The 26,755-nt window shown below is 33.3% G+C and overlaps 3 protein-coding genes across 5 annotated transcripts; 1 reads left to right on the top strand and 2 right to left on the bottom strand.

Annotated features, from left to right (window-relative positions):
- Window positions 1-19: 19 nt before the first annotated feature.
- LOC109603168 (hippocampus abundant transcript 1 protein) lies at window positions 20-16,450 on the bottom strand. Of its 2 annotated transcripts, none has more exons than XM_020019635.2 (7): window positions 16,230-16,450; window positions 9,118-9,584; window positions 3,340-3,677; window positions 3,074-3,283; window positions 2,866-3,017; window positions 1,459-1,555; window positions 20-1,412 (listed from the first exon to the last, which is right to left on the bottom strand). In XM_020019635.2, the coding sequence occupies exons 1-7, from the start codon at window positions 16,329-16,331 to the stop codon at window positions 1,297-1,299; spliced, it is 1,482 nt and encodes a 493-aa protein (XP_019875194.1). In that variant the 5' UTR covers window positions 16,332-16,450; the 3' UTR covers window positions 20-1,296. The 2 variants fall into 2 exon arrangements, with proteins under 2 accessions (XP_019875194.1, XP_019875195.1); XM_020019636.2 differs by having other exon boundaries at window positions 20-1,403; window positions 16,230-16,449.
- Window positions 16,451-17,197: 747 nt separating this feature from the next.
- Window positions 17,198-25,652, top strand: LOC109603167 (coronin-6). 2 transcript variants are annotated; one of them, XM_020019633.2, is made up of 8 exons: window positions 17,198-17,355; window positions 17,467-17,664; window positions 21,200-21,485; window positions 21,543-21,927; window positions 22,355-22,517; window positions 22,578-22,847; window positions 24,306-24,572; window positions 24,735-25,652. In XM_020019633.2, exons 2-7 carry the CDS (start codon window positions 17,467-17,469, stop codon window positions 24,501-24,503), a joined length of 1,500 nt encoding a protein of 499 aa, XP_019875192.2. In that variant the 5' UTR covers window positions 17,198-17,355; the 3' UTR covers window positions 24,504-24,572; window positions 24,735-25,652. The 2 variants fall into 2 exon arrangements, with proteins under 2 accessions (XP_019875192.2, XP_019875191.2); XM_020019632.2 differs by having other exon boundaries at window positions 22,578-22,856.
- Window positions 22,882-23,814, bottom strand: LOC126265803 (uncharacterized). Its single transcript, XM_049968572.1, has 3 exons — window positions 23,369-23,814; window positions 23,149-23,316; window positions 22,882-23,097 (listed from the first exon to the last, which is right to left on the bottom strand). Exons 1-3 carry the CDS (start codon window positions 23,531-23,533, stop codon window positions 22,939-22,941), a joined length of 492 nt encoding a protein of 163 aa, XP_049824529.1. The 5' UTR covers window positions 23,534-23,814; the 3' UTR covers window positions 22,882-22,938.
- Window positions 25,653-26,755: the final 1,103 nt, after the last annotated feature.

Genomic DNA, 26,755 nt, shown 5'->3' with positions numbered 1-26,755 from the left:
GGTAAATAAAACACAAATGTACATAAACAATTATTTTATTTTTTATAATTTTTACAATTTATTATATTCTAATAGCTAAAATACTTTTCATTTAAATATATTTGTCTTTGTCAAATATGAATGTAAAACTGAATTAGAGAAAAAGACCAATCACACAAAAATAACAAAAATATTCTGTTCTTTTATTTAGTCATTATGCAATAATAAATATTCTATTAGACAATCTATCAGCAATTTACAACTTTAGGTAAAAAAAATGTTACAAAACGAAGCAAATTCGATATATAACAATAGGTTTTTGCAGTTTTGCATTTCCTAACATTTTTTTCCTCATTTAAAAATGGCAAAGTGTACAGCTCTGCGAATGGCATGAAAATCATCATCAAAAAAAACTAAAAATATACCTATTATCCTTACAAATAAAGTTGTCGTGATCAGTTAGTTAGATTTTTTTTAAAAAATGGCATCGATCTCAATTTCAACGCTGACCACAACAAAACGAAAACGTTATCAACAACAACCTTTTTGTTTTCTTAAATAAAATCACACTTGAATTTTTCGGTTAATAAAAAAACTGTGACGTAAAACGCCCAACGAATACTTTGGAAATACTGCGGTCGGTAGAATTCAGTTAGAACGACGTACCTTAGTAATAAAATACATTGGACACACGTACGGCAAGAATTCGAACGTGCACGACACAAAATCCGACGTAGAATTGTGTGTCCCACACACCAGCAACAAATGTCCCAATTATTAAATGCTTAAAACACACAACTCAGTCTTAAATAAAAACAAACCCGAACCGAAGTATCCTTAATTAATTTTTGCCAGCTACATTAAACAACTTCTGCCCTATGTACATTGAAAAACTGAAAAGGTAGTGAGACAATTTATGAAAATAAAAAAACGAAGTCACCGCGTAACTTAAGCGTAAATAAACCTCACCCGTCCGGCTCATGACCCGCGTCTGATATGACTTGGAGGGCTCAACTAAATCCCGTTCGTCGGATACGGACTCGACACCGAAAACCGGGCCGGATCTCTTCACATCTTGTGTGTCAGTTCTCTCTTTACTATATACAATCTTATGTAAAATATATAAACTATTCTGAGATCGTGGCGTCTTCAGCGAAGTGAGTACCGCACGCGCGCGTGTGTGTGTGTGTGTTGGGGGGGTTGTGGAATTAAACTGGGGGGGGGGGGTAGGAGGGACACAGTATGCGGTTATTGCTTGTGTGGAGCAACCTGCGTCAATCGAATAATTTCAAATCGGTTTTGACTGCCGGAATTGGTTTAGAGGATGGCCGTGTCTATGCTGCTTCGGCTGGGTATGAGGGGGCTGAGGGTGCCGGCCACCTTTTGTCCCCGCTCCATCTCGTAGTGCGTGTCCAGGGGGATGTCTGAAAGAACTGCTGGTGATTATTAAACCCTTTATTTTTATTATAACGATCTTACTTGTGTCCACGTGGTTCTTTGGGGGGATGAACGAGGCGACGAACAGGGCGCAGATCACCAGGAATGCTCCGAATACGAATGGTGGACCGGGAACAAGCTGGAACGGATGGCAAAACGTTTTAAATTAATTGCGTGAAAGCATAAAAATACGGTTATCTAAATGAGTAACCCATTTTGGCATTGAATAGCGAGGCGAAACTGTAAGACGGCGACGGTAACAAGATTAATGAAACTTATTTACTGTCGCAGTCCTGAAAGCGAGTGCCCATTTTAAACGTTTCGCTTCGGGATATTGAAACTAAGTGGAACAACGGTTTTATGTTCTGTACAGGAAGTTGATTCTAAATTTACTCTGGTATATTGCCTATATTTTACTACGTTGTAACAATTAATTTTTATTGTTTATTTGTGCGTATTAATGGTATTTAAAAACATCCTTTTTGTGTCAATAATTGTGTCAACATTTGTGATTTAAACATTTTTTAACATATTTATATAATGATTAATTAAAAACGAAAATTAACTTAAATTTAACTTTTTTAGTTTATTTTTCTATTTCTTCATGAATAGAGAAACAAATTGATTAATTTTACTCTCAAAATGTTTGTTTTTCCATGTACTAATCAGAAAAAATGTATAAAAAATTATAAAACGTGGCTCATCTTTCTATTTTTGAGTTTTAAACTTACACAGATATTTAATATTTTCTCGTATTTTGTATAAAATATACAGATAATTTTCTATAAATTAATATATCTTTTGAAAATGTCAATTTTTTTCAAAAAATCTCACTTTTGTAGCTTATTTTTCTATTTCTTCATGAATAGAGAATCAAATTGATTAATTTTATTCTCAAAATTTTTGTTTTTTCATGTACTAATCAGAAAAAAAAAATATAAAAAATTATAAAAAGTGACTTTTCTTTCTATTTTTGAGTTTTAAACTTACACAGATTTTTAATATTTTCTTGTACCTTGAATAAAATTTACAGACAATTTTCTATAAATTAATATATCATTTGAAAATGTCAATTTTTTTAAAACTTTTACTTTATTTTTCTATTTCTCCATCGATAGAGAATCAAATCTAAGTAGTATAATAATACTGTGTACAGTTAAAATAGAAAAAAAATGAAAAAAAAAAAAAAAAATTATTAACTTTCTGAGTTTTAAATTGTCAGTAAAAATTTTTGAAAAAGAAGACTGACAAACAGAAAAATGTTTGGCCCATTAAACTTGTCACCAAGCCTACAATAAATAAATCTGAAATGTCCAAGTATTTAATCTTTTTACGTATAATTAATCTTGTTCAAGTGATTTTGTATCACCTTATTGATATCTGTATTTAAGTATAGTTAATAAATAATCTATGATTTATAAGACTAATGACATGATATTATTTATTTACCTGTGAGTATGTATCGAAGAGAATCTGCGTCGAATCAGTTGCGTTGTGTTTATTCTCGCCGTCGTTCAAATCAACGTGGAACATGTAGAAAATAAGACCAAACATCGCTGGACCAAGACCGTTACAAAGTCCTCTCATTCCAGTGACCATACCTTTAAAAATTATATTAACAAACCATTCAGTGGTAATTATTAATCGTGTTCCTCACCTTGTACAACTCCCTGACGGTCGGCGGTCGTGTGTACGGAGACGAAAGCCGAAATGGATGGATAGGTGATCGAGCTCATAGATGCCAGGATGCCGGCGCCCCACATCATCCACGTGGTCGTGCCGAAACCGTACCACAACAGCTGCAGCATCTCGAACAACAGACCCAGCATGATGGTGTGCTTGGCGCCCAAATTTTTAATTAATATACCTGTAACAACAAAATCAACACACTCCCTAACACCATTGGTGGTGCAAACAACAAACCTAGACTAAGTTGCGCGATCACCGCCATCAGCCCGACCAGTCCGACGAACACAGCGACCATCGGCGCACTCCAACCCATCACCAGCTTCAGATAGACGAAGATGCAACTGTACTGGCCCGCCTCGGGTAGATAGCTGAGGAAGACTGCTATGCAGAGCAGCAATATTGTTGGGTCCTGGCCCACGTTGCGCAACGAGGCGAAGGGATCGGCCTGTTCCCAGCTAATCGGGGAGACGCGCACCTTTTCGGAGAGACTTTCTGGCACCGCCACCAGGATGAAGAACACGTCGAGGATGGCGACCGCGGTCGCCAGCGCCACCACCAGGTTCACCGACCATCTAACAAAAAAAATCAATCAATTACCAATTTTTACCATAACCAGTTACTCTGGGTACAATGTGGAACATAAGAAAGCAATGGGAATCATCAAGACTAATATCTTTGCCTGATGATGGATGAATTCATGGAACATCTTTAAATATAATTTTTGACATTCGTTGAACATCTTCAAAGATATTTTTTGACATTCTGATGATACTTTTTCTACGGTGGATAAATTTATAGACAATAATTAGATGAAAACAAAGGATATCATCAGGAATTCAACACTTATCTTTGTCTGATGATTGATGAATTCGTGGAACATCTTTAAAGATATTTTTTTGACATTCTAATGATATTCTTCCTGTGGTGGATTCATTTATAGACAATATTCAGTCAAAATCAAAGAATATCATCAAGATTTCAACAAATATCTTTGTCTGATGATGGATGGATTCGTTGAACATCTTCAAAGATATTTTTTGACATTCTGATGATACTTTTTCTACGGTGGATAAATTTATAGACAATAATTAGATGAAAACAAAGGATATCATCAGGAATTCAACACTTATCTTTGTCTGATGATTGATGGATTCGTGGAACATCTTTAAAGATATTTTTTGACATTCTAATGATACTCTTTCTGTACTGAAAAGATTCATAGACAATAATTAGACGAAAACAAAGAATATCATCAGGATTTGAACAAATATTTTAGATGGAAACAAATATATCTGTTGACGTCCTGATAATATTCTTTGTTTTCACCGAATAATCAGTAAAATATACAAAATTATAAGCTTCTTAAGCAAGAACATTGTATTTTAAAGCAAAAAGTATGTTTTTAAACTTAATACACATCATAATAATTGCCCCTGAAAGTTCAGCGATACTCCCCGTAATACATAATGCGTGGCTCATCAACGAAATTTCCTACCCCAACGCGGAACGACGTGATTGACGTCGGCAAGGGCGTTAGGGGCGGCAATTTCCCGGTACACGTGAACCCCGACCGGAGCGAGATGGAGCATGGAATTATCGATCGGACTCCGGGGGGGCATGTTCGCTCGTCGAGGTCGTGAATGTGGGTTAGGGCTTCTGGCCGTGCCGGGAAATGCGTCCGTCACAACACGCCGCACACAACACAAAGGAAAGTTGTGGAAACCGACGGGACGTTAATATTTTATTTATATTTGTGTTTCCCGACAAACCACGTCCCTTATGTAACTCCGGGTTATTAAGATTCTTTAACTGTGAGGTTTTAACGGGGATTTCCTTAATTGCCCCGGCTCAAGTCTCTTCAGCTTCCCGATTCGGTTTTACGAGACGTCGGCCGTCTTAATTGGGGGTATTAAGTTGTAATTAATTTTCGATCGAGTTAAATTATTACCCGCCATTCCGGGAATTAGGTAACAAAAATAAACGTAAAGGGCTTATCGAGATTTAGTTACGACACAGTAGGTTCCAGCCAATTAATATTGTGTTGTAATTTATGTTTTTAATCGGCACCATTTTGGCAGGTCGAAGCGAAGGGACCCACCCAATGTAAAAGGTCGAAAACACATTAAAACTTCTAGAAATTCGTGGGATCCATCAACCCTGCGCCGTGTCAATGTCGACACCTGCTGCACGAGGGCGGCGGCTTAACGAAAACTCGACCGGAAATAGTGGTTGAGAGTAATTCTGGTTGTTATCTTGTTTGTGGGATGACACTTCGCCAATTGCCTCGGCTATGTCATTAACTTGTTCTTGTTTTTTCACTGTTATTTAATATTTGGACGTTCCTTATTGAACGTTCAAGTATTTGTGGACAGCCTGGTGACACTTCGCCAATTGCCTCAGCTATGTCATTAAGTTGTCCTTGTTTTCTCACTGTTATTTAATATTTGGACGTTCCTTATTGAACGTTCAAGTATTTGTGGACAGCCTGGTGATATTCTTTATAAGATGGATACTTCGCCAATTGCCTCAGCTATGTCATTAAGTTGTCATTGTTTTCTCACTGTTATTTAATATTTGGACGTTCCTTATTGAACGTTAAGGTATTTGTGGACAGCTTGGTGATATTCTTTATAAGATGGACACTTCGCCAATTGCCTAAGCTATGTCATTAAGTTGTCCTTGTTTTCTCACTGTTATTTAATATTTGGACGTTCCTTATTGAACGTTCAAGTATTTGTGGACAGCCTGGTGATATTCTTTATAAGATGGACACTTCGCCAATTGCCTCAGCTATGTCATTAAGTTGTCATTGTTTTCTCACTGTTATTTAATATTTGGACGTTCCTTATTGAACGTTAAGGTATTTGTGGACAGCTTGGTGATATTCTTTATAAGATGGACACTTCGCCAATTGCCTCAGCTATGTCATTAAGTTGTCCTTGTTTTCTCACTGTTATTTAATATTTGGACGTTCCTTATTGAACGTTCAAGTATTTGTGGACAGCCTGGTGATATTCTTTATAAGATGGACACTTCGCCAATTGCCTCAGCTATGTCATTAAGTTGTCATTGTTTTCTCACTGTTATTTAATATTTGGACGTTCCTTATTGAACGTTAAGGTATTTGTGGACAGCTTGGTGATATTCTTTATAAGATGGACACTTCGCCAATTGCCTCAGCTATGTCATTAAGTTGTCCTTGTTTTCTCACTGTTATTTAATATTTGGACGTTCCTTATTGAACGTTCAAGTATTTGTGGACAGTTTGGTGATATTCTTTATAAGATGGACACTTCGACAATTGTCTCAGCTATGTCATTAAGTTGTCCTTGTTTTCTCACTGTTATTTAATATTTGGACGTTCCTTATTGAACGTTCAAGTATTTGTGGACAGTTTGGTGATATTCTTTATAAGATGGACACTTCGCCAATTGCCTCAGCTATGTCATTAAGTTGTCCTTGTTTTCTTACTATTATTTAATATTTGGACGTTCCTTATTGAATGTTCAAGTATTTGTGGACAGCCTGGTGATATTCTTTATAAGATGGACACTTCGCCAATTGCCTGAGCTATGTCATTAAGTTGTCCTTGTTTTCTCACTGTTATTTAATATTTGGACGTTCCTTATTGAACGTTCAAGTATTTGTGGACAGCCTGGTGATATTCTTTATAGGATGAACACTTCGCCAATTGCCTCAGATATGTCATTAAGTTGTCCTTGTTTTCTTACTGTTATTTAATATTTAGACGTTCCTTATTGAACGTTCAAGTATTTGTGGACAGCCTGGTGATATTCTTTATAAGATGGAGACTTCGCCAATTGCCTCAGCTATACCGTTAAGTTGTCTTCGTTTTCTCACTGTTATTTAATTTTTATACTTTCTTGAACTATGGATAGGAACAAAGTCAAGTAACTTGATTCCAAGAAATCAGTGTGAAAACACAAGTTCCAAAACTCCGACCCTTAAAAAAGTCGTTGCTTAGAAACTTCAAATTTATGTCGGAATTCCGGTGTTGATCCACCATCAACCGTACAAAAGAAAAACAAATCTATGTGATTTAACACTTGTCCAACTTTTTACGTAACAAATTCGTTATCTACAACCTACAAATTTACGTAAGTAGATAAGAAAATTAATGCATGTTCATTAGATATGCAAGCCGTGTCATAAAAAACTTCGTTAACGACTCAATCACTCATCAACGCGATGAACAGATTCGTTTGTATTAAATGTAAATCCTGTTCGATCAATTAATTATATTTATTTACAAAACTCAGCGAGAACACTGTTTAAACGAAGTGTTGACACACAAATTTATCTCCACTTCCGAAATGTTGAACCCGCATGTTACACACGCTTATCGGGGCCAACCAAATTAGACGAAACAAGCAACGAAACTAATTCGGAGCCGCCTTATCGGATCCCGCACGCAGAAAAATGTCGCCTTCGAAGTTATTTATTGGCAAATGCATTAAGGAGTGAACGTTTGCATGTCTCGAATTGAACGGGCCGTGAATGGAATTGCGGAAAGATCGATCGGAACTCGACCGGACGATTGATGATAAGAGTATGTTCCATTCGGTTTTTTTTTTATTTCTAAAGAGCGGTTTGATTGTGAGGTCAACAATGGAGTTGAATTGATCATTTTTACAGACGTTTAATCGATGTGAACCGCGGCGGTTTTGTATCGGGGTAATAAATCCGGGGAAATATAAAATTCATTTATTGATTTAAGGCTGCTGCGGCAGAAAAAAACCGCGTATAAAAGTCGGCCTGTAAGTGATGTTTATGATGATTGAATGAAAATCTCATTGCGGAAAAGATACGAAACTGAGGGTATAAAAAAACCGAGAGGAAATCCTCCTGTAAGATATATTGTATTTATGTAAGACCAAGGTTGGAAGAAGGAAAGTCAGTCTATTGGAATAATTGTTTAGAGACCGAATCGTGGGATAAAAAATATTACACGGCAAAATGCCAGGAAGGTGGACAAGACAGTTTTGTATTAGTCATTTTAACTATTCATGAGGATTTGAAAGCTTTCAAGTTTGTTTCCAATGTCTTATAAATGTATTATTACAGACTTGAGACTTACAAGCATATTACAATGTTAACTTCCAGTAATTCACATTTAGATAGTGAATATTTTAGGAAGTTTTGAACTTCTATTAAAAATTAAAATATTGGCGCATCCACCATTATTTTAAAATCCAATAATGATCAATTTCTGCTAGTTACCTGTTTTTATCCTTAGCTAATCCACAAACTTAATGAAGTTTGGTTCATATTAGAGTAAATTTGAAGGTTCTAGACAACGAGTTTCTATTATTCTCATAAATAAATTTGAAGAAACAGGAACAACTTAGTGACATAACTGACGCAAACTTAATGACACAGCTGAGGCAATTGACGAAGTGTCCATCTTATAAAGAATATCACCAGGCTGTATGGATTTTGATCGTATGGAATTTGATCCAATGGAAAATGATCATATGGATTTTGATCGTATCGAAAATGATCGCATGGAAAATGATCATATGGAAAATGATCGTATGGATTTTGATCATATGGAAAATGATCGTATGGATTTTAATCAAATGGAAAATGATCGTATGAATTTTGATCGTACGGAAAATGATCATATGGCTTTTGATCGTACGGATTTTCATCGTATGGAAAATGATCGTATGGATTGTAATTTCTCACAACTTAATAATATAGCTGGTGCAATTGTCGAAGAATCCATCTTATAAAGAATATCACTAGACTGTCCACAAATACATGAACGTTCCATAAGGAATGTCCAAATATTAAATAATATGAAAAAAATTATGTTATTGTTGATGTTTGGTAGATATTAAGGTAAATTTGAAGGTTCTAGACAACAAGTTTATTTTGGTCTAGAGTTTTTGAAGAAATGGACATCTCCGACGACGTAAGTTATCCATCAACAAACAAGTTTTAACATGCAACTAGTTCCACATTGCACAAAGCCTTAAAGACACTTACCTCTCCATCAAATAAGCCCCCAAACTGGGCGAGATGACCATACTGGCAGCAAACGTGCCGCTGACCAGACCGTAAGCCAGCGACCGCTCCTTCTCGTCGGTGACGTCGGCCACGTAGGCGAACACCACGCTGAACGTGACGGCGAACACGCCCGAAATGCTGATCATGGCGAAGAACCAGAAGGTGTTGATGGTCATCAGCGGTATCGGCAGACAGGTGAAGAACACGGTGACCAGCAGGAACAGCTTGCGGCCGCACACGTCGGACAGGGCGCCGACGAGCGGCGCACTGAGGAACGACAGGATACCCTTGATGCCCATTATCAGACCGTTCATCAGGAACGTGTGATCGGGGAAGGTGTTGTTCAGCACCGAGATCACCGGCATCGTCAGCAGGCCCCAGGCGAAGAACTCGAGGAAGATCACGACCAGCGCGTGATACAGGCTCGGTCTTCCTATTCCCGACGTCTGGAACAACATAGGGGTTAGTTCTGGTTGAGTTTGACAGGTACACGTTGGTGATGAGATGTGTTGGTTTATTGTGGTGGTTGGTTTAATGATGAAAAATGTGTTGTTGGTTTATTCTATTAATTAAACATCAATTCATGATAATAAAAGTCTTCGGACAACAAACGTCTGCTGATTATAGTTGTTATCATTAAATAAACAGCTGGAACTCCACATTTTTTAAAATTAAACAATGATAAAAATAATCTTTTAGCAATACAATTATTACAGGAGATAATTCTAAAGATTTAATATAATCAGTGACATAAAAAATAGAATACATAGATTCAGCTCTGCAAATTAAAAAAAATTGAGATCCATATGAAAATGAAGAGGAAAATGATTGGATTTGGAAGGTTGGAATGTGAAATTGAATGAGGATCATCTTCAGTCAAATTCCAGTTTTCCTACAGTATAACGCCTAACCACATATTACTAGGATGACTTTGGAGTCATCCAACACTCTGATGTAAATTAGTTGCAATGTCCAGCAAGATTTCCAGACTTAGCACTGATTGAACACGTGTAGGACGTCTTAGACAAAAGATTTAAAAGTTCAGCTTTCCCTCAGGAGATTTTGGAGAACCTTAAAGGTGAAATAGAGTTGGCATTTAATGAGATTGCCTTGGACGAAATTGGCCCTCATTAGACCAATACCAGAGCTACTCAATGAGTGCCCAAATTAACTCATTTATAAATCAATAAATTCAACACTTTTTATTCAATTTTTCGTTATTTATTTACTACTTTCTATTATCCCAAACTGTACTTCAAAATATCAATAAAATCTGTACATGTATGTCACTGAATATACAGGGTGATTTACCTTACCCAATAGTTTTTGAGTTATTAATTTTTTTCCAAAAATTTTGACAGATTGATGACCTAACTAAAATGTCTGTAAAGCCCCCAATTTACAAGATGGAAAGTTCATTTTTGATATACACGTTAACCAAGGATCATTTTATAAAGAGCCGTGATTAGTACCCCCAAATTGTATACAGGGTGTTCATTATTTGTGATTAATTTGGTGTATCTTGTTATGACAACATTTTTGGTAAAATGTCTGTAAATAATCATTTTATCTAAAGAGAATGCTTATATGAATTGAAGTGTTATTTAATATTCAATTTAATTATGCTAAAACATACATGGTGTTCCACTGAAAATAACAAAGTTATTGATGTTTTAAGAAGCACAAAAATTAAATGTGAATAACGAACACCCTGTATAAAATTTGGAAATACTAATAATAGCTCCTTATAGGATGGTCCTTAGTTAACGTGTATGCCAAAAATGAACTTTCCAGTATCAAAATTGATGGCTTTACAGACATTTTAGTTAGACCATCAATCTGTCAAAATTTTTGGAAAAAAATTAATAATTCAAAAGCCATTGGGTTTAGGTATAGGACATGGTATAACCATTTTATTTGTAATTACATGTAGAATTTAAAAATCCAAAAATATACAGGGCATTCTATTAAAAATAACAAAGTTGATGTCACTTCCGGCGAAACCGGAAATGAAATTTGGTTAAAAATAAAATAGAAAAGTGGTCCAAATCGAATTATAATTGCAATAAAAATTTCAAATCAATACCTTTATCCGTTCCCCAAAAAATTTCAACAAATAAGTTGGTTTAACAAGAATTGAAACAATAACCAAAGAGGACACTCACATATAAACGTAAAAAATTCATTGCAAAATAAAAATTAAATTGTGCACATCACGGACAAGAGCAAGTCGAAATATGGATAAAATTCGGCGGCTTATCGATCATAAATGACAAATCAATTGATATGATGTGATAAAAAATTGTTTACACATTGATGCTGCGTTACTAACTTGAATTGATACACTGTTTAATTAAATTTCTTGCCCAATTATAACTTTATGCAGAAAATTTTAGGGTAAAATTAAACTCAGAAATTTTGGTCAACATAACGAAGAAATTCAATTTTAAAACTGGAATTAGTTGATTTTTTCACTTTAATCCTGTGTAATGGAACAATTGAAACAATAAAACATAAATTAAGCAACTATATTTAACAATTACATTATTTTTTATATTGTTCTCACTGTTTTGTTCATTGTGTTGTTGAATGATTCAATTTAGAAACTTTCTGGGATTTTCTATTTAAAGTTCACAGCTGTTAATGTTTGTAAAGAGATTTGTGGGTTTTTTTGAATTGGAATTTGGAAAACTCATTTGTCATTTGTTTGTTTATAATCTGTGCAAATTTATTACTCATTTATTTATTGATAAATTTTTATAACCGTCCTTATCTAGTTTTGTACCATTATTATGTGTTATGTATCTTGATTACATCTTGATTTTAGATTAGGCTAGGGACGGCTGAAAATAAATAAATAAATAAATAAAAGTTTACTCACTGGAAACAAAATTCCTTCGTAGAGTTTCATTTCTGTAAAGTGGCACCAAACTCTAGTAACAGGAATTTTAAGTCTCCCAACTCAGAACTTAATCTTATCACCACTAAATGAAGTGATGTAACAAAATATCTTGATTGGACGATTGAAATTTAAAAGCACGTGTTACTTTTGAAATGCTTTATTTACACTTAAACAAATAAGTACCCCAAATTTATTAGCCAGAACATTTTTACTAAATTAATTAACTTACAGGAATGACGTGCATGTAAAAGTTCTTGAACCTGCGGAAGTTGAGCACGTATCTCTTGAACAAGTAATAGAACACGCACATGCACATGGCTGCGCAGTAACCTTCGCCCCCGGGACTTAGTACGCAGCACCTTGTGTCACGTCATTTTTCTGACCGTACAATTAACGCACGACTAAAACGTTTTATTAGTTCTGGCTGCGTTATATTAGGGGATCGTTGATAACGATACGTTATCGAGGTTTTGTTTTCGGTTTAATCTAGGCTTAAACACTTTTTTTTATATAATTTTAGGATTAAATGCTAATTGAAGTGCAGGATTTTATACTAAAAAAGATACACAGAAAGGTATAAGTAAAAAATTATAAATTGTTGCCAAAACTGAGTCTAAAATGCAACATTTAATCTATGTTATTATTAGAATAATGAACAGATTAAGTTAACTGATTTTTTTATCTAACATGTTAAACAATAATGACATGGCTATTTAAAAAAGTAATTGTTATATTGTCATAAAATATGGAACAGTGAGTGAATCGATCAAATTCTCTTTATATACTTTGTTCAAGGATTTAAAGCTAAAATCTGAATATAATCTGACTAATTTCTTATCTAAAATCCCAAACAATACATCTTTATTTGATTATTTAAAAATGTAATTGTTTAATTGAATTATGGAGAGGTTAAACGATTTTTTGAATGATTTATTAAATAATTTTCAAATGAGTTCAAATGAATTTTAATCAAAATAATTAACGTTATTTAGATGTTTAAGAACAAAATTCTTGAAAATATAAAAATTCTTAAAATTGTTAAACAATGATTAAAATCTACCTTTTGAAGATAAACTAAATTGACCATTTTAATATTTAAAATTCTAAATAATGATTCTCTCTTTGATTACCCAAAAATGTGATTGTTTAAATGAAATTTGGAATATTTAAATGACTTTCTGGTCCAGTTTAATCATTTTTTATTGATGTCTATTAAATAATTCAAAAACCAATATTTTATTAGAAATAATTAACATTATTTAGGAGAAGTTTAAGAACAAAATTCTTGATAATATAAAAATTGTTAATATTGTTAAACAAGAATTAAAATCTACCTTTTGAAGATAAACTAAATTGACCATTTTATTATTTAAAATCCTAAATAATGATTCTCTCTTCGATTACCTAAAAAATGATTGTTTAAATGAAATTTGGAATATTTAAATGACTTTTTCTACTCCAGTTTAATCACTTTTTAATGATGTCTATTAAATAATTCAAAAAACAGAATTTTATTCGTAATAATTAACATTATCAAGAAGAAGTTTAAGAACATAATTCTTGATAATATAAAAATTGTTAATATTGTTTTAAACAAGGAATAAAAACTACCTTTTAAAGATAAACTAAATTGGCAATTTAATTATTTAAAATCCTAAATAATAATTCTCTTTTTGATTATCCAAAAAAGTGATTGATTGATTCATTAAATACTTTAGAAATTTATATGAAATAATTAACATTGTTTAAGTGAAATTTGGACTTTTTTGTGCAGATTAATTGAAATTTGATTGGTTAAATAAAATTGATATTATTAGTTAAAGATTAAATGATTCAAGATAAGACTGACTTACCAATTTCTAATCTAAAAATTTAAATAGTAATGCTCTAATTAACTAAAATTATTTTTATTTTATTTCTATGGCATATTTAGTGTGTTTCTTAATTAATTTATGAATCAAACATGGATACAGTTTAAAATTGTTAAAATCAATATAATAATCAAAGAATTTACATAAAGTATGATGAGTTTCCACCGTCTGTTTATCGATTAGTTCAATCAACTGTGTGTTTTTTTTTTATATTGATTAATTCATAAAATACATAATAAGCACTTATTCTATTTTTAGACCACTTAATTGGTAAAATTGAAGCTTTCAATTCGTTTATTAGTATGTAAACTACAAAAAAAAAATATTAATAACTTGACAAACATGAAAAACCAGATTTTATAAAATGTTTATAAAATTTGTAAACTGAATCTGAAGACACAAAATATGGACATATATAATTTATTGATACCCAATTATTCTCTATTAAAAATCACTCTTGAACGCTAAAACAGTTTTAAATCAAGTTTTTTACACACATGTAAAAATCAAATCATATCAACAAAGGCGACTGTTTAGCATATGTAAAACAAGGCGATACGTAAGGTTTAAATTATAACCAGTTTGCAAACAAATGCGTATTTAAAATTTGCTCATTTACAACGACTTTCCCAATTCGAACTTAAATAAATAGACAACTTAGTAGTACTAATCAAATAACATTTTGACAAATTATATTTATTTATTGGATTAGTTATATCGTCAGATTAAACGTCAAAATTACTATCAGAAACATACGTTTAATCAAGGACAGACGACTATTTTAATATTATCGATATACGTGCAATCAAAAATTTTATTTTGATGACGATGTGCATATGGGTAATATGTTTTTACGTTGTAATGCATATCTATGAGGAACAAGGTCGTTTTCGTTAAAATAATTAGATTGAATACCTAAAACACAAGTGAATGTTTATTTATATCTGTTAAAAGAAAAAAAAATTATACCTTTCTTTGTAAAAATAATGAAATTTTCATTTTATGTTTCAAAATTCTCGGGTTTTGATAAGTAACTTATAACTTAATTAACAGTTAGCTAACTGTTAAAATGTGAAAGAAAGTTTAAACAACTTATAAATAATGTTGGTAAAAATCTTGTTAGGTATTCTTATTAGTTTCTAAATATTTATGTAAAATTAGTCAACAGGAACCTAAAAAATCAAAAGATTATTAGACTAAGAATAAATTGGAAGAATAAATGGAAAAAAAATGAGGCTTTCAATTTATGTTTCAAAATTCTCAGATTTTGGTAAGTAACTTATAACCTAATTAACACTTAAATAACTGTTAATATGTGAAAGAAAGTTCAAAACAACTTATAAATAATATTGGTAAAAGTCTTGTTAATTATTCTTATTAGTTTGTAAATATTGTAAATGTAAAATTAGCCAACAGGAACCTAAAAATAATAAAAAAAAATATATTAGGATAAGAACAAATTCAAATACAAATGTGTTGAAGAGAACAAAATTATTTGTTCATTGATTTTAAGAATTATTTCTACATTTAATTAGTAAGTAATAAAGAAATTGAAACTTTCAATTAATACTACAAAAGTCTCAGTTGAAATTTCCACTTTATTGTTTAAAATAGACAGTTTTTAGTATGTTCCTTATAAGTTAATTAAAATGTAGAAGAAAGTTCATACAACTTATTGGTAAACATCTTGTTCATTAGTTTCTAAATATTTACACAAAATTGGTCAACAAGAAACTAAACAAAAACTAAAAGAACGTTTGGGAAAGAATAAATTTAATATTCATTACATAATTAAGCCAGTTAATAAATAATTGCATTTGATTTATTTGTTTTTTAACACCATAGGAAATACTAATTTAAAATTCAATTTTCACACACAACTACAGTGATAAGATAGATAGCTTCATTTCAAAATGAGATACGTATATTGTTCAACATGACTAATATTCCTCGAAAATACACGTACAAACCCGCAAAGCAAACGTACGGGGTTAACCAGAAACCCACAAAATCGAACACACATAATTACCGTGCGCATTAATAATTGCTAAGGTCACACGAATTAAACGTCTGGATGGTTGCAAAAACGATTACGCTCGTTTAAAATAAATCGAATACATTATACAGTACATTGGATGATTGGATCGTTTCGTTGCGTTAGCAAAAACGGGGGGCTGAATCAATGACAACCATTTTTCACCCACAACAAAAGACGGTAACGGTCCACGACCGCGTCTATTTCAAAGGTGTGCGTTTATGGATGTTTTTAATTTTCGTCGTAGGGTCCGCAAACGAATGGCTCAGACAGAAACACTTACGGTGACCACTCCATCCTTCACTATGGTGTTCCTCGAACGGATGATCATGCCGGCCACCCGTTTCGACGGTTTCGGCTTCATTTTCTCGCCCTTTTCGCGCATCCTTTTTGTTTTGACACCGTTAACAGCACTTTATCGTTAACATTTTACAACGGACCACCACCGATTAATCGTTCAGACAACGGCGGACCGTACGCCATAACCTTTTCAAGCTAACTGAAATTTTACGGGTGTCCGGCAGTTGACATTGGACTAGTTTTCTGTAAGTTTTTTTCGGGTGCCTTCAACAATCGAACGGCGAAATTGTGGAGTCGGTCGCGAACGAGGTGTCTACTTCGGCTACTCTGGAGCAGGTGTCGCACGTTGCTAATATGGCTCCACTGTACTTTTTCAACTTCTAAGTGTTTGTTAATATATTATTTAAGTATTTCATGGATAGATGGCGCTAGTGCATTCTATTCTGAAAAACTATGTCTAAAAATATATGCACTAGCGACATCTGTGTTAGTAACACTTTTCAAGCTTATTTAAAATTTTATGAATGTAAATAATCATCATTTTTTAGTTTATTTATTCAATATAAGACAAGTAAAAGTTGATTTTTAAAAGTTTAAAATTTTTTACAAATTAAATTATTTTTCTAACAAAATAAAGTTTAATGAGTTTTATTTCGAAATTTTAAATTTTAAAAACCTTTTAACTTCTACAGTGTAGGCGTCGCCACAATAAAATTTGACGATCCACATATAAAAACATAATTAATGGGTCACACATTTGACTACAACACGTTAATTAAAGAACACTCTGTATGCATGACTATTACAAGTTATTTATGAGTTAGTACTTTGTAATTGTTTTAAACACAAAAATTTTTTAAAATTACAGTTCGGCCAAAAACCACGCGACAACTTGGACCGTCGTCCCACAGATGTCGCCCACTAAAATTTTGACGTTTCAAATATATTCGCATAACCAAATATGGGCTTTCTCAGAAACTGTGTGTAGTATTTTGTGAACTAGATATGTCGAGAGCGTAGATAAGATACCGTAGTTAAACCAACGCGCGTAAATGTAAACAAATTTCGGAACGTGAATCCAGTGCATTTTAAATAGGATATAAGCGAAGGTGAGCGCCCAAATCAAAACATGTTATTCATAGGTTATGTTTCGGCGGGGGGCCTTCGGGCCCCCCGCATTGTTATACGAAGTTAAGATGTTTATTTGATTTGTTTTCTAGATGTCTTTCCGTGTGGTGCGCTCGTCGAAATTCCGACACGTCTACGGCCAGGCCCTGAAAAGGGAGCAGTGCTACGACAACATAAGGGTGTCGAAGAGTTCGTGGGACTCGACCTTTTGCGCCGTCAATCCCAAGTTCCTCGCCATCATCGTCGAGAGCGCCGGCGGCGGCGCCTTCATCGTGCTGCCCCACAACAAGGTGAGTTCGGAGGTGATTTCCATGAGTGGGTGACAAAGGACGTCTGATAAGGGGTTTATCAATGATTGCTTTTAGTGCTGGCTGTCAGGAAGTCGTTTGTTTTAATGGAAAGTTACGGTTTTGTCATTGTCATGTTTCCCAGTACACAAGATAAGATAGGCCAGAGGCAGACGGATCCAAAACAAATGTTTATTAGCATTGTACACATTCCTCTTGCATAATTTATTAATTTTGCGGGTTGCAAACGTGAATTTTATCATGACAATACAATTTTATAGATTAACAGATTGTGCTGATAGCAGGCAAATAAAATGAATTTGTTTTGTAAACATTTTATTGTATTAGACACTCAAAAAGCTATTGTTATTATTTCAACAGCAATTTTATTTGGCATTAGCACAAAACGTTTAATGCATCTGGAACAATTAACAGTTGTGACAGCCCAGTAATCTGATATGGTTAAACAACAACCACAGTAATTAATAAATTGAATATTTGCACGTCGATAAGGCGTTTTATATAATTATTCCTTGCGAGTGTTTTAGGTGGATAAATATAGATTATTCGTAACGACACAGATATAACCGCCCAAAAATAATTTTACATGTATATTTGGTGAGTTTCGCACGTAAACCACCACAATGGTACGCGACAATTGAGCACGTACCCATCAACGATGGCTGTGACCATAAAAATTGATCGCAGCACTCAAATAAATCGGTTTATTGTATCGTAAATGCGGTATTAACGTCTTATCTGCAGGATGTGGACTCGTCACGTTTGGAACGTCGGCCTTTTAATAAAACTTAATCGAGCCAACGTATCGAGTTTCTTTCACTTTTTGCGTGCGATTTGGAAAATGCAGGCTGACGCCCGATTATTTTTAGGCAATATGGTCTAAATTCGTAGTTTTGGACGGACGCCAGTTTGCATCTGCACTTCGAATATTTTTCGGACGCGTCCAGAATTTCCGTCCAGATTTATTGCGAGAGCCGTGAGAAAATTTGATTAAGTGGTTCGGTCCGGTTTAATGTAAAATGTTTTTTTTTTGTAAAGAGGTTCTGGCGGTTTGCCAGGTTCTTGAGGATCTGGGTTGTTTCGTGGGTTTTGATGGTCGAGAAAAATCTGTTCTGATGGTTATTTTAATGTTGGGTTCTAAAAATAATTTTTGCAATTACGTGTAATTATGCGCAATTAGGAAAAATGCACGTAGATGTTTGTATTTTAATGTGAGATGCTTAGTAAATATGTAATTTGCTAGTACGTTATATAATTTATTTTTCTTAGAAGTTTTCTTCAAGTAATTTACGCAACATTTTAGATTTTTGTATATTTTTGATTAATATATATATATATATATATTTTATATTAATTTATCCTTATTTATTAGAATATTTGGGGAAAAATTTAAGCTATAACAGTTTTATTTAATGTACAAAATTTTATGAACTATCACTCCAATAGTAATTTAAGAATCAACCACCTATTTATTTTATATTAATTTATTAGAATATTTAAGGAAAAAATTGGGGCTATAACAGTAATTTTTTATTTAAGTTTTATTTAGTATACAAAATTTTATATACTACAAAATTAATGAAAAAATTAATTAGAAGCTGTGAAATGAAATCTAAAACTAAGATTTTAATCTGTTTATAATTAATATTATTTGACATCTTTATAAATTAATTTATTTCATATGAAAAATGGAAATGATGAATATTGATAAATTTTTTGTGGGTTTAAAAGGATAAGATAAGAACATGTTTATAATGAACATATAATTAAGTAACAACAATACATTTCATTTTTTTAAGTATTTAAAATTGAATAGTGTGGCAATTAATGAATAAAAAATTTTTAATTAAAATGATTTAAAAGGAATGAATATTTAACAATAGAAATTAAGGAATTTGATAAATAATTTTATCATGAACAATTAAATGATTCATAATGTCTTTGAAACCATAATAGTAATTATAATTTAAGTTTCTATCAATTTAAAATTAATTAACAAAATCAAACAGAAACAGTAAAATTAATTAATTAACATTCATGGTGAAAATTCCTTCCTTTTTCTCAAACTTTGAACAATATTATTTAAAAAAAAAAATAATTTAAAAAATAGTCAAAAATTTAAAACTTGAAAAGCAACATTTATCAGTTTTAAATAGACAAAATTCTTTTTTAGATCCAATAAACAAATAAAAAATTCTTAAATATTAAATATATAGAATATATATAGAAAAGTTTTAAAGATTTCCTGAATTATTTAAATATTCATGGTAAAAATTCTCTCATTTTTTAAATACCTAAATTTACTTTATTATTTATTTATCACATATTTTTTATTAAGCTTTGAAATTAAACATAATTTTATTAAAAAAAATAATTTAAAAAATAGTCAAACGTTTAAAATTTTAAAAACCAACATTTATTACTTATAAATAGCCAAATTTTATTTTTTTTAGCTCAAATAAACAAATAAATGAGGATGAATTAATATAAAATAAATAATAATTAAAAGAAAATGAAAAAATCTCAAATCTTTGACATATTATTTGAAGAAAACATCAAAAAATAGATAAATAAACTAAGAATTAGAAAAGTTTTAAATATTTCCTGTATCATTTAAATATCCATGGTAAAAATTTTCTCATTTTTTAAATTCCTAAATTTATTTTATTATTTACTTATCACAAATTTTAAATATAAACAATTTTATTAATAAAATAATATTCTAAGAAGGTAATTTATAATTATTATAACAATTATTAAATAAAAAACTGATCTATCAAAAATATTAAATAATATCTATTTATAATTATTACATCTTATCTAAATCTTGTATAATTATACATAATATAAGATTATTAATAATTTTCTGGAGATAAAAAATTGTACAATCAATAAATCAAATTTAAATTCCAAAAAGGCAAAATTTTAAGTGTAGAAAACTGACGTAAATTAAAAGTAAGAGACAAAACTTCGTCGTTAAAGCAATTAAATGTCAACCGATTAATGAGGTCGATTAGTTACAGTACCTTAATTGAAAAAGTAAAACAATATCGCCTATTAATTAATTAATAAATATATAAAAGTTTCAGGTAATGAGCTAAAAATACTTTTTAGTTAATTTGTTGTAGTCGGTGGTATAATTGAGTAATCGTGTGTTTACTGCCAGATAAAATCCCGAACGCAATTTTGCAAAATGGAATGCAACGAACGAATTTCATTTCAAACGCTTCCTCGCGATCACGTAGACCATCGGGGCAAAAACTGCACACAACCTACTTTCGAAACAACAACTATTTTATCGTCGGCCAAAGAGTAAAAAGTACGTTCCATAAATAATTCATTAGTCGTCCGGCAATTATTACATATCATTTTTATTTTCGTCGGTAATTTGAACGTTGGATGGGAACCAATTAAGGATTTCAGTGCCTGGTTCACGGTCCGGGTGCTTCACGAATTAATTTTTATAATTGTTCCGGCATCTCTTCTTAATTGGTTAATTAATTAATCGTATTTTAAGGTGGGCAGAATCCCGGCCGACCATCCACTGGTCGGCGGTCACAAGGGCCCCGTCCTGGACATCGCTTTCTGTCCTCACAACGACAACGTCATAGCTAGCGGTTCGGAGGACTGCGTCGCCAAAGTGTGGCACATTCCCGACGGCGGTCTGCATAAAACCCTCACCGAACCGGTGGTCGATCTCATCTACCATCAGCGGCGCGTCGGCCTGGTACTGTGGCATCCCACCGCCCTCAACGTCCTGCTCACCGCCGGCAGCGACAACCAGGTCGTCATCTGGAACGTCGGTAAGCCACCCCCTTGGCTCAACCCTCAATAGTTTACTAATAATAATGGTTATTAAGGAACTGGTGAGGCTCTAGTCGAAATTACGTGCCATCCGGACATCGTGTACAGTGCCTGCTTCAACTGGGACGGCTCCCAGCTGCTGACGACATGCAAGGACAAGAAGATCCGCATTATCAACCCCAGGACCGGCGACGTCGAGTCCGAGGCGTTGTCTCACGAGGGCTCCAAAGCCACCAGGGCCATATTCCTGAGGCACGGCCTCGTCTTCACCACCGGCTTCTCGAAAATGTCCGAGAGGCAGTACAGTTTGCGGACGCCGGACGCCCTGAACGAGCCCATCGTCATGGTCGAACTGGACACGTCCAACGGCGTCATGTTCCCGCTCTACGATCCCGACACCAATCTGGTTTACTTGTGTGGAAAGGGTGACTCGGTCATCAGGTTAGTGATGAGATTATGATAATTATGCGCTATTGTATCATATTCTAGAATACTAAACATATTCTAGAATACCATAAATATATCTAGAACACCCTAAATATGTTTTAGAAAATCATAAATATATTTAGAATACAGTAAATACTTTCTAGAATACTGTAAAATATTCAAGAACAGTTTTCATAAATTCTAGAACACTAGAAATATATTTTAGAATACTATAAAGATATTCTAGAATATTATAAATACATTCTAGGACTCTGAATGTATTCTAGGATATTATAAATATTTTCTAGAACACTATAAGTATTTTTTGAAACACTGAATATATTCTCGAATATTGTGATTTTGTGTGGATGATAATTTTCTAGAAAACTATAAATTATATTCTGGAATACTTCAAAAGGTGTCTATTCCGTTGCTTTTGCAGGTACTTTGAAATAACTGCGGAACCACCGTTCGTTCACTACATCAACACCTTCCAGACGCCAGATCCCCAAAGAGGCATCGGCATGATGCCGAAGAGAGGCTGTGACGTCACCTCGTGCGAGATCTCCAGGTTCTACAGGCTCAACAACTCGGGTCTCTGTCAGGTAAAACCCGTTTCCACCGACTACAGGATAAATACTAATAAAATTCATTGTTGATTCAAGGTGATAACGATGACGGTGCCCAGGAAGGCGGAACTCTTCCAGCAGGATCTCTATCCGGACACGCTGGGCGACACGGCCGCCCTGAGTGCGGACGAATGGTTCGGCGGCCAGGACGCCGAGCCCATATTGATCTCGTTGAAGGACGGCTACAAGCCGCCCGAGTCGAAGGCCGCCCTGTCGGTCACGCGCAGGAGCAACGTGCTCGACAAGATGCCGCCCAAGGGCGGCAAGGGTGCGACTGGTGCGGCTGGAGGTGGCTCTCCCGTCTCGGTAAGCGATGTGAGTGACTAACTGATTATATGTGCACTGGGGTTAAATAATGACCCATTTTGCCTTTAATTTTTATTGTGAATTTTGGGGTCTAGACAATTTCTTTGATGTTGACCAAGTGCTGGCTGCAGTAAATGGTCTTCCTGGAATCAACCAGCTGAAACATCTGCTTCATTCTGTACTTCCCGCCCCAGGTGGGCACAGTGACGTCGCCCAAGTCTATGTCGTAGTCTTGCACGTGGTATTTACCCTGAAACGCCCGGAACAATCATGAGTTGTGGGACAAAATGGATGTACTTACCGCAGGCACTGGACATTTGTCCGGCTGTTTTACCCCCAAAGCCTTGTTGTACGAGACCCAGGTGTTCTTGAAGTACCTCATCATCGTGTTGCACACGTCCGGATAGAAGGGCATGAAGGGCAAAGTGACCCAGCCGGCGTTGCCCCATTTTTCCAGTACGCCGAAGCCCTACAACGCTTTATTGAAAAACTATTCATAATGAGGTGCTTTGTTCTCATACTCCGACGTTTTTGTCGATTGGACGTTTAAACTCGACGTCGTAGCTTAACTTCTTCTTTCCATTGTTGGTGTTCCTTATCACGACGTTTCTTAAAGGGCTTTCGAGCTTGTCGTTGTCCGGACAGGGGAGGAAGTTTTCTATCTCTACCTTGTACTTTGTCAGCATCTGGAATGTACTTGTTGATTTACCTGGGTTTGTTCTTTCTTTCAGTTCTTACGTTGGCTGGATGGGTCGGATTTATTGTCAGTATTACCAGTAAGATAAAAGTCACAATCATAATTTGTTGTATCAAATAACTGAGCTGATCACTATTTGATGTGGCATTTGAAAAATCTAATCCGTTATATAATATACACGGTTGACGGATTTCCTGATTGATCCTGAAGATATTGTTTAAATTCGCATTACTGTTTAATAATTCTATCAGGGTTATATGTATGTTTATTGCCGAGTTAATTTAGTGTCCATTTAATTATACATATTTTAATTTTGGTGGTCGAAATTCAGATCGTAAATTCTGATTAAAACCATTAAATTAGGAAAAAATGTTCTACATCCAACTACCATACAAAGTAGTTGGTTAATCACTGTTTATTTTCTTGTATTTATTAAAATAAAATTGCGTGAGTGTAAGTTGTTCAGTTAGTTAAACTGTTTTATGGAATTAAGCAGTACAAATTATAATAATAGGTCGTTTTGTGCACAACATCATTAACCGCATAATAATGCATTTTCAGATTGATATCTTAACGATTTGTTGCAATTTTAATTGACCCTGTTGAGTGCTTCATTGTAAATTATACAAACGAGATTCGATTAACAATGTATTTTAAAGTTTATATAATAATACTTTAAATTTTTCTATTCTAAAATACCACATATTATTCTAGAATACTACAGATTTCATTCTAGACTACTAAATATCATTCTGTTGCAGGATAAGACGTTGCAGGAGTTCGCCGACGAGATCCGCAAGCTGAAGGCGATGATTGTCAAGCACGAGAACCGCATCCGAGCCTTGGAGGCGGAGGTGGCGCTCAGCAAGTCGACCACGGCAGCGACGGATGACGACGACGGCGCGGGCGGCGGCGACGGCCTGCAACAGTCGCAGGAGCTGGCCGCCGACGAGGTCTAGGTCTTCGTTCATTGTCTATGGGGACTGGCTCGTGCGAACGAAACGCACAACGAATGTATGCTCAAAAAGGTTTGTTTCTGGCTCCTTATTTGCATCATAAATTTTTCTGTCGTAAAATACCCTTAAATGGATTCTAGAATACTACATTTTTCTATTCTAGAATACTACAGATCTGTTTATTTTAGAATATTATTAAAAGTAAGATTGGGATTGATTTTTTTTCTGTTCCAGGTGTCCAATCACCATAACTGTTTTTGCAAATGTCCTTGCTTTTTTATACATAATCCTAGTTAGGCTAAAATGTCATTTATTTATTTATTTTATTTTTATCACACATACTACACATTGTGAAGATATACAACATATATATTTATATATACAACGTCGCCAAATCGTAAATCATCGAAACCAAGTGCCCTTAAAACGTCGTTTTATATAATTAATAATTAATTATATTAGTGTATTTTAAATTAATCGCATGCGCAACGCGTTGTTGTATTTTTTGAACGATTTGAATAGTTGTTGCACAAGAATTTTAAACAAAACGAAATTGTTAGACATATTTATATAGTTTATGAAGTTATTTTGTAACCCGTTCGGAAATTTCTGATAATAACAGAACAACCTCATGTACATACAGTAAATATTTTTGTACAATCTTAGGATTTAAGCGAACGAACAACTTTATTACACGTAATAACACGTAGCTCTCTAAATACTTTACCTATTTAAACTGGCTACTAATTTAACCGAACTAATTTATTAATTCGTATTTGCAACCCGTTCCAACATGACAATACTGTATACTTGTAAACTGACGAACAACTTGTTAAGTGTGTAAATAAATGGATTGACCTCCTGGCCCTCTTCTATTCTCAAGTCTTCTATTTGTTGTTGTAAAATGTAAGATATATATACGAAGCGATTGTTGATATTTTTGTATGGAATTTTTTCTCTTTTGTATAGTTAAAACACATTGTTATTATCATAAATTTCACAGGCAGAAGTGTGCTATTATACAAATCTAACAGTAAATGAATAATATTGTATATAAGTGTAAAAAAATCATAATTGCATTTTTTGATGAGACAACTAATAATTATATTAATTTTATTGTTAGTATTTTTACAAATACATGGAAAAGAACAAGTGTGTTTTTATTCAAACCTTACCTACTTTGGGAGGAGGTCTAATAAGGAAGAAGGTCTAATTATTTTTTTTTCCTAAGAAAACACCTCAAATTGACGTAAAAAATGAGGGATCCTTCAGAATCTGCACCAGTTAACCATTGTGGAAAAAGTTTATTACACTGAATTATGGATACGTATTTTATTTAGATTTTCTTCATTATTGGACGTGTTGTATCTGCTCCCAATTTTTTGTCCTTGTATAAATAAAATTAAAATAAATAAGTAATAAATGAGGTTAATTGACGAATGAACGAATCACCTTATATCCGAGTTACGTTAAGGACCAAAATGACCTAATGACCAAGTGACTGAATTATCTAATGACTGAATTACTTAATGACTGAATTACTTAATGACCGAATGACTAAATTACCGAAGTCACAAATGGACATATTCAATTTTTGTCCATTTGTATAAATGAAATTTAATAAGTAAATAAATAATAAACAGTATTACGATTTCATTATTTTTATTAGGTATTCACATAAAATTTAAAATTGTCTTACAATATATATTTTTAATAAATTTAAATATTAAAATTTAATAAATTTAAATATTAAAATTCAATAAATTTAAAATTTCATAAATTTAAATTTTAAAATTTCAAAATTAATAAATATAAATTTTAAAATTTAATAATTTTAAAAACTATAAACACAAATTTTAAAGTTTAAATAAATAAATTCAATTGTGATGTGAGTCCATTGATTGTTCAAAAAGATTTTTTTTTATTTTCGATGATGTTACTTCAATGTTCTGTTTAATCTTTTACATTTGTGTTCAGTTTATTAATTTGTTTCGTGTAGGTTGTCAATATTTTCTTCATTATTGGACATGTTCTAGCTGATGAAATTTCGGGCATCACTTTTTGGAGACACCCCGTATATACAAACTTTAAATTGGTTAAACTGAACTAACAATACGCAGATGGCGACACGAGCAGTTGCCCCAATACACATTAATAAATGGTAAATTTCTGCAATAATTTTCCTATAATTGCATAGTACTGTGATCCACCCATAGATGTCGCCATAATTCCTTAGGAATCCTCCAAGTAATTAA

This window comes from Aethina tumida, chromosome 6 (assembly GCF_024364675.1).
Source record: "Aethina tumida isolate Nest 87 chromosome 6, icAetTumi1.1, whole genome shotgun sequence".
Classification (NCBI taxonomy): Eukaryota; Metazoa; Arthropoda; class Insecta; order Coleoptera; family Nitidulidae; genus Aethina; species Aethina tumida.
This window is presented reverse-complemented; position numbering and strand designations above follow the sequence as displayed.

Bases quoted from the DNA above. Each gene is read 5' to 3' on its own strand.
- LOC109603168 (XM_020019635.2), bottom strand. From the start codon at position 16,331: ATGCGCGAAAAGGGCGAGAAAATGAAGCCGAAACCGTCGAAACGGGTG. The intron at 9,585-16,229 runs GTAAGTGTTTCT...ATGTTGTTCCAG, and splicing joins TGAAGGATGGAGTGGTCACC to ACGTCGGGAATAGGAAGACC. The intron at 3,678-9,117 runs GTAAGTGTCTTT...TTTTTTTGTTAG, and splicing joins GGGGCTTATTTGATGGAGAG to ATGGTCGGTGAACCTGGTGG.
- LOC109603167 (XM_020019632.2), top strand. From the start codon at position 17,467: ATGTCTTTCCGTGTGGTGCGCTCGTCGAAATTCCGACACGTCTACGGC. The intron at 21,486-21,542 runs GTAAGCCACCCC...ATGGTTATTAAG, and splicing joins GGTCGTCATCTGGAACGTCG to GAACTGGTGAGGCTCTAGTC. The intron at 22,857-24,305 runs GTGAGTGACTAA...ATTCTGTTGCAG, and splicing joins CTCCCGTCTCGGTAAGCGAT to GATAAGACGTTGCAGGAGTT.
- LOC126265803 (XM_049968572.1), bottom strand. From the start codon at position 23,533: ATGCTGACAAAGTACAAGGTAGAGATAGAAAACTTCCTCCCCTGTCCG. The intron at 23,317-23,368 runs GTATGAGAACAA...AAAGCGTTGTAG, and splicing joins CAATCGACAAAAACGTCGGA to GGCTTCGGCGTACTGGAAAA. The intron at 23,098-23,148 runs GTAAGTACATCC...CGGGCGTTTCAG, and splicing joins ACAAATGTCCAGTGCCTGCG to GGTAAATACCACGTGCAAGA.